The sequence below is a fragment of the Rosa chinensis genome, chromosome 2 (genome assembly GCF_002994745.2).
Source record: "Rosa chinensis cultivar Old Blush chromosome 2, RchiOBHm-V2, whole genome shotgun sequence".
Classification (NCBI taxonomy): Eukaryota; Viridiplantae; Streptophyta; class Magnoliopsida; order Rosales; family Rosaceae; genus Rosa; species Rosa chinensis.
Window position 1 is genome coordinate 53,226,247 of NC_037089.1, and position 10,573 is coordinate 53,236,819.

The window sequence follows — 10,573 nt, forward strand, 5'->3', positions numbered from 1 at the left end:
GTTTTAGGGTTAGGGTGTCGTGCTAATAACGTGTTTAAGAAAAACGGAAATTGGGAGATAATTGAGTCATGCTTTCATTAATAATAGGAGCATCTTTATATAGAGGATTAAAATGTATAGAATCAGAGTTGTACAAGAAAAGATAATTGTACAATTAATCGAATATCTCCAAAAATACCTCTAATTCAAAACCCTTTTATAACTAAGTCAAATAACATAGAATTTGGGACGGACTGAATTTACTTAAACAAATTTTAAATTTTAATATTTTAAAATTTTGATTTTGCATCCGCCGCCTAGCAGTCCATCTTGGCAAGTAAAGAGGCTAATTTCGTCTATTCAATTATCTCTTCAGTCCCTATATCATCTCCTCCACAACTGGAACCCTAGATCGATCCAGGGTTTTGACAGAGGCCAAAATCTTTTCAATTTTTATTTTTTATTTTATTTTAATTTCAACAGAGGCCGGGTTCGCACTTACAGATCCCAGCTCAGAGACGCTCTCGCTCAGTTCAAGCTTGAAGGTACGCAATCTTTAACTTGTTCTAAAGCTTGTGGTTCACAACAACTGTTATGGCTGGCTGGAACTCAAATTAGGTTGTTATGTATAGGATGGGTGAAATCAGAGACAACGATGGGTACGAAGAAGAGCTCGTTGACTACGATGAGGAAGAACAAAACGCCCCCACCTCCGTCTCCGCCAAGCCCAATGGCGAATCCGCCAAAAAGTTAGTTTCTTCAATATTCTCATCTTGCCTTATTTGGTGTTTGGTTGGTTTGTCTACATTTTCGGAATAATTTTCGTTTATATTTTGTTAAACCTAAGGACATGCTCTGTAGGATTAGTTTGAAACGGTGAGTGGTATAGACTTGAGTGGAATGATGTAAAGTAATCGAGTACAATGTGCTTAACCTTCCATCGGCATTGTTGCGGTTACTAGGTAAACAATGAGATCAGGTTTCAAGTTTAATGATGATTGTTAAAGCCAGTGGCGGAGTTAGGAAATTGTATTCTTACTTTCCTAGAAATACTTTGTGAAATTTTTTCCGCATTATTGTCGTCTTAAGAGTTGATTATAAGATACGGAACTCTAAATCAAGCGGATGGAGAGGTCAATTTTTGTTGGGGGTTTAAGAGAGAGAGAGAGAGTGCATCAGGCAACCGTGCTTTTATAGTCACCTCCCGTGGCCCCCATTTTTGTCCCATCACTGGGCATATGTTTAGATTAGAAATTTTTTTGGTGTCTAGTAACTGCCTAGAGGGATTTCATGTACTTGTATTTTTGGTGCCATGCACATAAATGTAGCCTACTTAAATGTGCTGATGCCATGTATTTTCTTTTTCCCCACTTATTAAGACCATATATTTTGCTTTCTAATATGTTGTACGAATTGATATAGGGGCTATGTCGGCATCCATAGTTCGGGATTTAGAGACTTCCTGTTGAAACCAGAGCTGCTTCGGGCGATTGTGGATTCTGGATTCGAACATCCATCTGAAGGCAAAGTTTTAATCACTCTTTCACTATATTTGTTGTTATTCTTTAAATAAATGTCAAGAAGCCTTTAAACTTATTTATCTGGTCTGAATGAACAAGTTGCAGTTACTCTGTTTTATGCAATCTTAGTAGTAATTCTGTTCAAGGCAAGTTGAGTTTCCTCGTTGAAATCTGCATTGATGCTGAGGCATGCTTCAGTTTAAGAATTTAGCTAGCTCAGTCTGATATAGTCATCTTATCAATTCTTCGGATGTGTTTCAGTAGCTTCAGAAGTTCATTAGGTTTTTAGCATCTGTATGTTTCATCGATTGAAAATGTGGGATGCATTATATGATTTCTTTATAGTTCTGTTCTTTGTACCGCATGATTGTGTAAATACATAACATATGAATTTCATGTGTTCTCATTTATCAATTGATTTCTATTTGGCCATTGGTTTTGATGTAGATAATTGGCCAGGACTTGGAAGATGAGAATGACAAGATTGTTATTGTGATTTCAACTGTTTTAGAATCTTTTCTATTATGTATTTCTGTCTTGTTTGCTTGCTTGCTTCTGAATCTGCTTTTTTACATATCTCCAGGTAATCACTAATTCAATATTCATCATTTGGGCAAGAAAACTGGTTTGGTAAACCTTTCCATAAAAAGGATCTGGAAGCCATTTATACTTACTGCGGTTTCGTCCGGTACCATTTTCTTTGCTTCTTCATCAGTTCAACACGAGTGCATCCCTCAAGCTATTTTAGGAATGGATGTTCTTTGCCAAGCAAAATCTGGGATGGGCAAAACTGCAGTCTTTGTTCTGTCAACTCTTCAGCAAATAGATCCGGTTGCTGGTCAAGTTGCTGCTCTCATTCTATGCCACACAAGAGAATTGGCTTACCAGGTATATATTGTGACTTCATTGTCATTGTAGAATACTCCACTTCAAACTATTAATATGATGATATAGTGCCATTATGCTTGCATTTGTGTGTCTGTGGGCATGTGCTCCTCCTCGTGGGTATGTGGATGTTTTATAAACATTAGAGTTTTAGTCAGGAGTATTCTGCTTGTAAGATTCTATATTCAGCATGTTCTAACCGGAACTATTGCTTTTGTTACAGATTTGTCATGAATTTGAGAGATTCAGTACGTATTTGCCCGAGTTAAAAGTTGCGGTTTTCTATGGAGGTGTAACTATTAAGGTTCACAGAGATTTGCTGAAAAATGAATGCCCTCATATTGTTGTTGGAACACCTGGGAGAGTGTTGGCTTTGGCAAGAGATAAAGACCTTGGATTAAAGAATGTGAGGCATTTTATTCTTGATGAATGCGACAAGATGCTCGAATCACTTGGTAAATTTTTATGTTTAATTCCATTACTGGGGATTTCAACACAATTTCATTGCAAATTTGCTTTGGGTGTTGTGTTTTATTTATTTTTTATGTGTTTTATTTTTTTACAGATATGAGGAGAGATGTGCAGGAGATCTTCAGGTTGACTCCTCATGACAAGCAAGTAATGATGTTTTCAGCAACGCTAAGCAAGGAAATCCGCCCTGTCTGCAAGAAATTTATGCAAGATGTAAGATTTGCTTAAAACTTGACATGAATTTGGGAAACACCAGCTCCTTAGAATGTAATGTCTTATAATTTTGGAATCCCTTTTCCTTTGGTTGTGAATCTGGACATTGTCATACTTACTGCTGATAAATAACTATCCAGGAAACATGTTGACAAATTAAATGAGTTTCTGAAATTTGTGAAGTGGGATATTGTTTGGGTGGATTTTGAGCTGTCATATGAGTCTCTTAAGCTATTTGAGGCAGCATTTAAGATTCTATATAATAATAGTATAATATCATATATATATATATATATATATATATATATATATATTGCATGGGAGGTATTGCCATGTGTTGGTATTTTTAAATCTGAACCATCAGTAATGGGATCTGTGTGGTTAACGGTCTGTCTGTTCTATTTTAGATTGTTACATGCGTCTGGGTTTTTAATTCATCTTGTGTTTACATTTGTTTTTCAGCCGATGGAAATTTATGTAGATGATGAAGCCAAGTTGACTCTTCATGGTCTCGTTCAGGTACAGTCGACTTTTGATTGATGAGCCTTTTGTTTTGTTCGTTACTTGTTTCTTGGTTGCTTACCTCTCTCTCTCTCTCTATAGCATTACATCAAATTGAGTGAATCTGAGAAGAACCGCAAGTTGACCGACCTTCTTGATGCGTTGGATTTCAATCAAGTTGTTATTTTTGTAAAAAGTGTGAGCAGAGCAGCTGAGTTGAACAAGTTACTGGCTGACTGTAATTTTCCCTCTATCTGCATTCATTCTGGAATGCCCCAGGAAGAAAGGTATACATTCTATTGTTTTTTATGATAGTTACCTGACTAAAGTATTGATCTGTTTGTTACTATGTACCTTATAAGCTAACTGTTATTTGCATTCATTGTGTGATGGTTTTGAATGTATTGCTCATTTGATGGTTTTGATTGTATTGCTCATTCTGAGATTCTATGATCAAATATTATGAAAAGTTTTCATCAATTATTTGTTATCATAGTTTGTTTTTATAAACCAAGATGATTGTTGTTTGCCTTAATTTTGAAGAGTGGAGTGTATTACTTGTTCTCATCTTCTATTATAATCATTTTACAGCATCTATTACTAATTATTGTTATGTGAAACCTTTGACTTGATGGTTATTGAATTATCCTCAGTTAATTTTTTGCGGTGACTGAGGGTTCACGATATTATTTTCGGACCTCTGTCAAAAGCTTAGGGCATCAATATTGAATATCTCTCAATTTTTTTCCCTGTATAGGCCTCAATATGTTGTTGATTGTCGATTAGGTTTATGTCACCCCTTTATAATTGGTTGGAGCTTGCCAAATAGTGCAGGCTATTTGGCTAGTGCATTATATCTAAATAGATGGTTGTAGACATCTTCATTAATTAGCTTTTAATCATTCACTACTTTTGTTGTATGTGTATTGAACTAGTAGTTTTATGTTCCTGTTTTGCCAGTTGTCACTGCAATTACCAATAGTAATTCTGTTGATCAATCATTCTAATCTCGAAATGAATAACCAATTAGGCCTCTGTCTTTCTTTTCGGTGGCAGTCTCATCAGCCTCTGTAGTATCAATGACTTATTCCTCAAGTCTTCTAGGACGTGTGTCCTTCAAGGACTTTGTCTAGAACTGAGAAGGAAATAAGATGTTTATCATTTTCTTAACTTTACATTCTGTCATGCAGATTATTGTTTGTTTGGAACATGATAGGATAGGCTGTTTGGAATTTGAAGTGAAAGGAAAAGGTCTATTGCTTTCTTCTTTTTTCTCAGAAAAATGGGGGCTGATGTGGGCTATAAATTTACTCTTTCAAAGGGAAAAACGATGAGGGCATGGTGCGCTCCTGGTTTGGCCATTTTGCCTTTCCATTAATTCCAGGAAAAATGCCATCACTATATGGCATGACATGTGAATTGCTTTCATCCCCAGTTCTTTGTTGAAATTAAAACTTGTTATCATATGATTGTGTGCCACCTTATCTTTTGATTTGTGTGCCACTTGGTTCATCTGTAGTAATCCAATTCCTGCTAAAATCATTAATGGTTCCTACTTCGTTGCTGAGCTGTGGGTGAAATTATAGCGAAGTGCCTAGTGTTAAAACCCTCATTATGGATTTGTTAATTTTGACTAGCCAAATTGCTTTATTTTCTTTTCCATACGTGGGAATTCATGTTCTTCATTTGTTTGTATTGTTACTGCATTAGGTACTCATTTAGTTGATAATTTTTTTTTTTGGCCTATTTTGGCTCGTGTGGACTCTCTGTAATTTGTATTATCTTCATCAATGTTTTCATTTGCCATATTTTCTGTTCAGTGTGTTGCTTTACTCACTTATGGTGTATTGTACAATTTATATGATCTTTGTTTGTGCATTTACATGTAAGGAATGGCATATATCCTCTTCTCTGATTTTGAATAATTTTCCATTTGTAGGTTGAAAAGGTACAAGAATTTCAAGGAGGGCCTTTCAAGAATTCTTGTGGCAACAGATTTAGTAGGGAGAGGAATTGACATTGAGCGTGTTAACATTGTTATCAACTATGACATGCCAGATTCTGCTGATACCTACCTACACAGGGTATTTGTTTTATTCTTTTTTAACTCACGATCTTTTACTTGCCACTCAGTGTCATTTTTTCTTTAGCTGACTTCACTCCCGTTTCTCCTTTTTCTGCATGGGGTTCCCCTCACAGGTTGGTAGAGCCGGAAGGTTCGGTACTAAAGGGTTGGCAATAACATTTGTCTCATCTGCATCGGACTCTGATGTACTTAATCAGGTAATTTTATATATTTTAGTATATGCATATGAATTCTTATGCTTCTTCGGTTACCATATTGTCCTTTTGCTAATCCCAAGTTCTACCATTTGATTGTTCCAGGTCCAGTCAAGGTTTGAAGTGGACATAAAGGAGCTCCCAGAGCAAATTGATACTTCTACATACAGTAAGATACCCTTTCCACCCCTTCAAAAAAAAAAAAAAAACCCTTTCCACAATTTAGATATTTGGAGCACACAACACGTTCAAAGAAGGCTCTCTCTCTCTCTCTCTCTAATTTTTTTTCTTTTCTTTTTAATTACTGATATTTCGGTTAAGTGCTAGCTGAGTGTGCTCTGGGGTGTAGGATTTGCATTGTAGTAGATACTCATAGTTTTCTTTTTTTGGTATGTTTTTGTAGTGCAAGTATGATCTACTTTTCAAGGATGGTGGACTCTGGATCTTGTGGCTGCTAGTTTTGGTTCATAGCAATTTTTGGACTGTAGAGTACTAAACACTAATTTCATTCCATCTGCGTTAGATTATTAGCAAGAGATTGTATACTGCACTCTAGCTAGATTGCTTATGACATTAATGCCAGCTCAACTCCAAATATTTTTGCTTTAAATTTCTGTCAAATATTTGGGGTAAAAGTGATTGTCCCTTGTTAAGATGAGCGTCTAAATTTTATTTTAGCAGCTTTGATATTATTGCTCTTATTTCATGTATGCATTTCAGCGGATTTCATTTAGGGCAATGTCGTTTGCACTTTTCTGCACTAGTTTCTATGCAAAGGACTTGCTGGGAGAGTTGGAATTTCTGATGTCATATTTATGAATTCTGGAAGTGCTCTGGAGCTTCTTCTGCAGATCTATTCCTACAAAATCTGTGTTTCTAAAATTTTAGGCGTCTCTTAGACTCTTCACATTATTAATGTCTCAATGTGTTGTTTTTGGAGGACTAATGCCTTGTGTGTTCTTTTTGATTTTGAATTGAAGAGTTGGCCTCTATTTGAGATTGCTTCCAAAATTGCTTTTCAAATTTGTCAAAAACACTTTTGTACAAGAAAATGTATATTAAGTGCTTCTTAAAATCTAGGGCCAGGCATAAATGACTGCAAACCTGGAAAACCAAACGGAACCAACCCGGACTGTCTGGTTCAGGCCTGGTTTTAGACTAAAAATGACTGCTCTTAATCCTGTTCCGTCCTAGTACTCAGAGTTGTCGGTCCGGTCTCGGTCCTTGGCTTTCGATGACTTCGTAGACCGGAAAACCCGAACTTGTATACGTGTTTTCCATTTATAGGTATAGACATGACCACATGTGATTGATGAAGTAAACGGAACCCTAAAATCCTAAATCAATTATACAACACGGGATTGATCGAAATGAATTGTGGCAAAGTATAAGTTGTAATACATTGTCTTTTTAAACTGAATTGTGTAGGGAAGAAAAATGAAGAGGTGGAAGAGCAGCTGCCATAGCATTCAGCATGGCAGTATGGAAGTTTCTATGTTTCTGATTTCGGATGTTTAGTCCTCAACTTTGTTTTGTTTTTACTTTGTTATTTTGTTGAGACAATGAGAGTTGTTGAGTTGGAGAATTGCTTATTGGCTCATTGAGTGTCTTGGTGAATAGGAATGAGCAAACGGGGGTGGGGGGTGGGGTACCCGTGGGTTTTCCCCTCATTTGTCAAGCGGGGGCGGGGGCGGGGTTTCCCTTTTTTTTTTCTTCAACGTAGGCATTTTTATAATTTTTCTTGTTCCTCATGAGGATCCGACAGTTGGATCTTCGTATAATTGTGAAAAGACGATTCAAAAGAAGATCTGTGAGGATTCGACCGTTGGATCGTCGTATAATTTTGTGAGGATGATTCTAAAGGAGATCTGGGACGATCCAACCGTTGGATCTTCACATAATTTTCAGAGGATGATCCTAAGGGCGATCCGTGAGGATCCGACTATTGGATCTTCATATAATTGTGAAAAGATGATTCAAAAGGTGATCCCTGAGGATTCGACCGTTGGATCGTCATATAATTTTGTGAGGATGATTCTAAAGGTGATCCGGGACGATCCAACTGTTGGATCTTCACATAATTTTGAGAGGATGAACCTAAGGGCGATCCGTGAGGATCTGACCGTTGGATCATCGTATAAATCGGTAAAGATGATCCTCTAGGTGATCCGTGAGGATCTGACCGTTGGATCTTCGTATAATTTTGAAAGGATAAACCTAAGGGCGATCCGTGAGGATCCGACCGTTGGATCATCATATAAATCGGTAAAGATGATCCTCTAGGTGATCTGTGAGGATCCTACCGTTGGATTGTCGTATAATTGTGATTTGTGAATTATTTTTTGTCAAAAAAAGAAAGGAAAAAAAAATTAAAAAGATAGAAAATAAAAAATTTCAAAATAGAAAACCAAAAAAGTTCATATAGAGAAAATGACAAATGCGGGGGCGGGGCGAGGAATCTCCCATTTGAAAATATCCCCAGATGAGGAACGGGGGCGCGGGGGAAACTTGAGGTGGGGGCGGGGGCGCGGGGGCACGGGGGCGGGGGAATCCCCCGTTTGCTCATTCTTATTGGTGAACTTGGTGTTGATAATCTGATATGTTGATGTTGAATTGCTAGCTAAGTTATTGACTTATTGTAGATTTGCAAAATGGTTTCAATTTTCAAACTTGCTGCCATGCTGCACATGCAACTCTTGTTGACTTTCAATTATTGAGTATTTGAGTTATTGAGTTATTGACTTTCAATTATTGAGTTATTGACTTTCAGTTTTATACTGTTGTAAGTGTTGTTAATTGTTGAATGTTGAATACCTTGTTGTCTTGCTACACATGTTGATTGAGAATGAGAACTGCAGAATGGTTTTATTTGCAGCATTGCAGAAATGCAGAATGGTCTTTATAGTCTTTATTTGCAGCCTTGCTGCTAGTCTTGCAGTTCTCATTGTGTTTTCATTGCAGTCTTTATAGCCTTGCTGTTTAGTCTTGCAGTTCTAATTGCTTAAACAGCAGAAGCTGCAGGACAGCAGGTTTTAGTGCTAAAATACAGCACTGCTGCTAACTCTGCCAGGAACCGAAAGCCCGGAGAAACCGGCCCATTTAGTCTCGGTCTGGGTTTAGGCCGGTCCCTGTGTTCTGCATGTCCAAGCCCGACCCGATCTTGCTTTGCCGGTCTTCGTCCCCGTCCCTATAAACACAGTGCCGGTTTGGGATTTTAGGAGGATATTTATTTAATTTTAATTTTAGTTGTACAAGAAAACATGTATCAAGTGCTTCTAAAAATTATTGTAAAGTGCTTATTACGTGAGGGAGAAGATCCTCTCCTAATCTCATTTTCCATGTAACCTTCCTAAGCTTTTCGTTAGATAAGGACACGTGGCTATTATGAATCTAATGGTCTAAACAATTTTAGTTTGTCATTTTTTTTTTATTATGTCTCTTCTTCTTTTCTTCCTTCACGCCTGCCTGCCGAAGTCTCTCTCTCTCTCTCTCTCTCTCTCTCTCTCTCCCTCCCTCCTTTTCGTTCCTTTTCATCTTCACTCAGCAATAATACAAACAACAACTAATAAAGTGGGTTTCAATGAAATTTGATACGGGAAATGAAAGAAAAAAGACCAAAGTAGTTGATCCCGCAGTGCTTGAAGAATTTAGACAATGAAATTTTACAGAGAAGAACATCAATGGAACACCCAGCTCCAAATCAAATCGATTGAATTGCAACCTTAAATTTTGCCCCAAAACAATTAGGGTGCAAAAACACAAATCTCAAGTTTCAATCCGGGATTTCCATTATAGACCATATTTGTAGAATTAAAGTGAAAAAGGGTTGGAGACAGAGAGAAGAAGATTGGTAAGGGCTCAGAGGAGACCATGATCTATGTGAGAGCTAATTGTAAGAAATGCAAAGAAGCTATAAATTTCTAAAAGAGAAAGAAATAGAGAAATTTGGGCAATCTATACGCAGGGCGGAACCACATGGTAGGCTATCTGGGCTGCAACCTAGACAAGAATATAACCAAAAACCCATAAGTATATGTATTCTGGGTAGCTTTGGTGATCAAATGGAAAGATCCTTGGCCGGGTTTCAATCAATTCTATCTCAGAGATTATCAATTTGAAGAACCAAATCATAAATCTCTCGATCATCAGTTTTTTAGGAAGGAGACCAAGACAATATGACATGGCAACAACGGAAAATTGGGGTTTTTGGAATCAGACGCAGCACTGGTCCAGAGAATTTCTTCGATATCCATTTGGGTTGAGGTTATTTCTACTCCTTGATGGCTCCACGCCTCTTTGGCTTTGAGGATTGCAGATGCCCTATTGCCTTCAATTGGGTTTTACTTATGATGGTGAGTTGGATTCAAGTTCTTACCTATACAATTGGTCACTGTGCTCTCTCTTTTAGCTTGGATAATTATCAGTTAATGTTTAATTGTAGCTTTGAGTTCGTGAAGGCCAGGTTTGTCTTTTACTTTTTCTCAGTTAATTTTATTGGCTCTCTGTTTGAGAGTTTGTTCTTGATTTTGTTAATCTGCATATTACAAGCTTAGGCTTATGGTGTACTTGTTTTTCCGGATTCAACTCTAGCATAAATTTACATACCTCTAGTCAAGATTATGTGACTCCTTATTTTGGATCTTTCTTCATAAGTCCTTGTAAACGAGGCAGAGACTCTGTTAAAGAATGCAGAACCTTCTTCTTTCAATAGTTTAGAATGACAA

The 10,573-nt window shown here is 37.2% G+C and overlaps 1 protein-coding gene across 2 annotated transcripts; it reads left to right on the forward strand.

The window, feature by feature from the left end:
* Positions 1–367: 367 nt before the first annotated feature.
* On the forward strand, positions 368–6,505 carry LOC112190629 (DEAD-box ATP-dependent RNA helicase 15). 2 transcript variants are annotated; one of them, XM_024330080.1, is made up of 12 exons: positions 368–524; positions 612–728; positions 1,402–1,502; positions 2,215–2,387; positions 2,608–2,839; positions 2,950–3,068; positions 3,531–3,587; positions 3,672–3,856; positions 5,509–5,653; positions 5,769–5,852; positions 5,955–6,018; positions 6,253–6,505. In XM_024330080.1, the coding sequence occupies exons 2-12, from the start codon at positions 613–615 to the stop codon at positions 6,261–6,263; spliced, it is 1,287 nt and encodes a 428-aa protein (XP_024185848.1). In that variant the 5' UTR covers positions 368–524; position 612; the 3' UTR covers positions 6,264–6,505. The 2 variants fall into 2 exon arrangements, with proteins under 2 accessions (XP_024185848.1, XP_040369087.1); XM_040513153.1 differs by having other exon boundaries at positions 390–524; positions 598–728.
* The last annotated feature ends 4,068 nt before the right edge of the window (positions 6,506–10,573 follow it).

Excerpts from the sequence above, each read along its gene's own strand:
- LOC112190629 (XM_040513153.1), top strand. The coding sequence starts at position 604 with ATGTATAGGATGGGTGAAATCAGAGACAACGATGGGTACGAAGAAGAG. Across the intron at positions 2,840-2,949 it reads CAAGATGCTCGAATCACTTG|ATATGAGGAGAGATGTGCAG; the intron begins GTAAATTTTTAT and ends ATTTTTTTACAG. Across the intron at positions 3,588-3,671 it reads CTCTTCATGGTCTCGTTCAG|CATTACATCAAATTGAGTGA; the intron begins GTACAGTCGACT and ends CTCTCTCTATAG.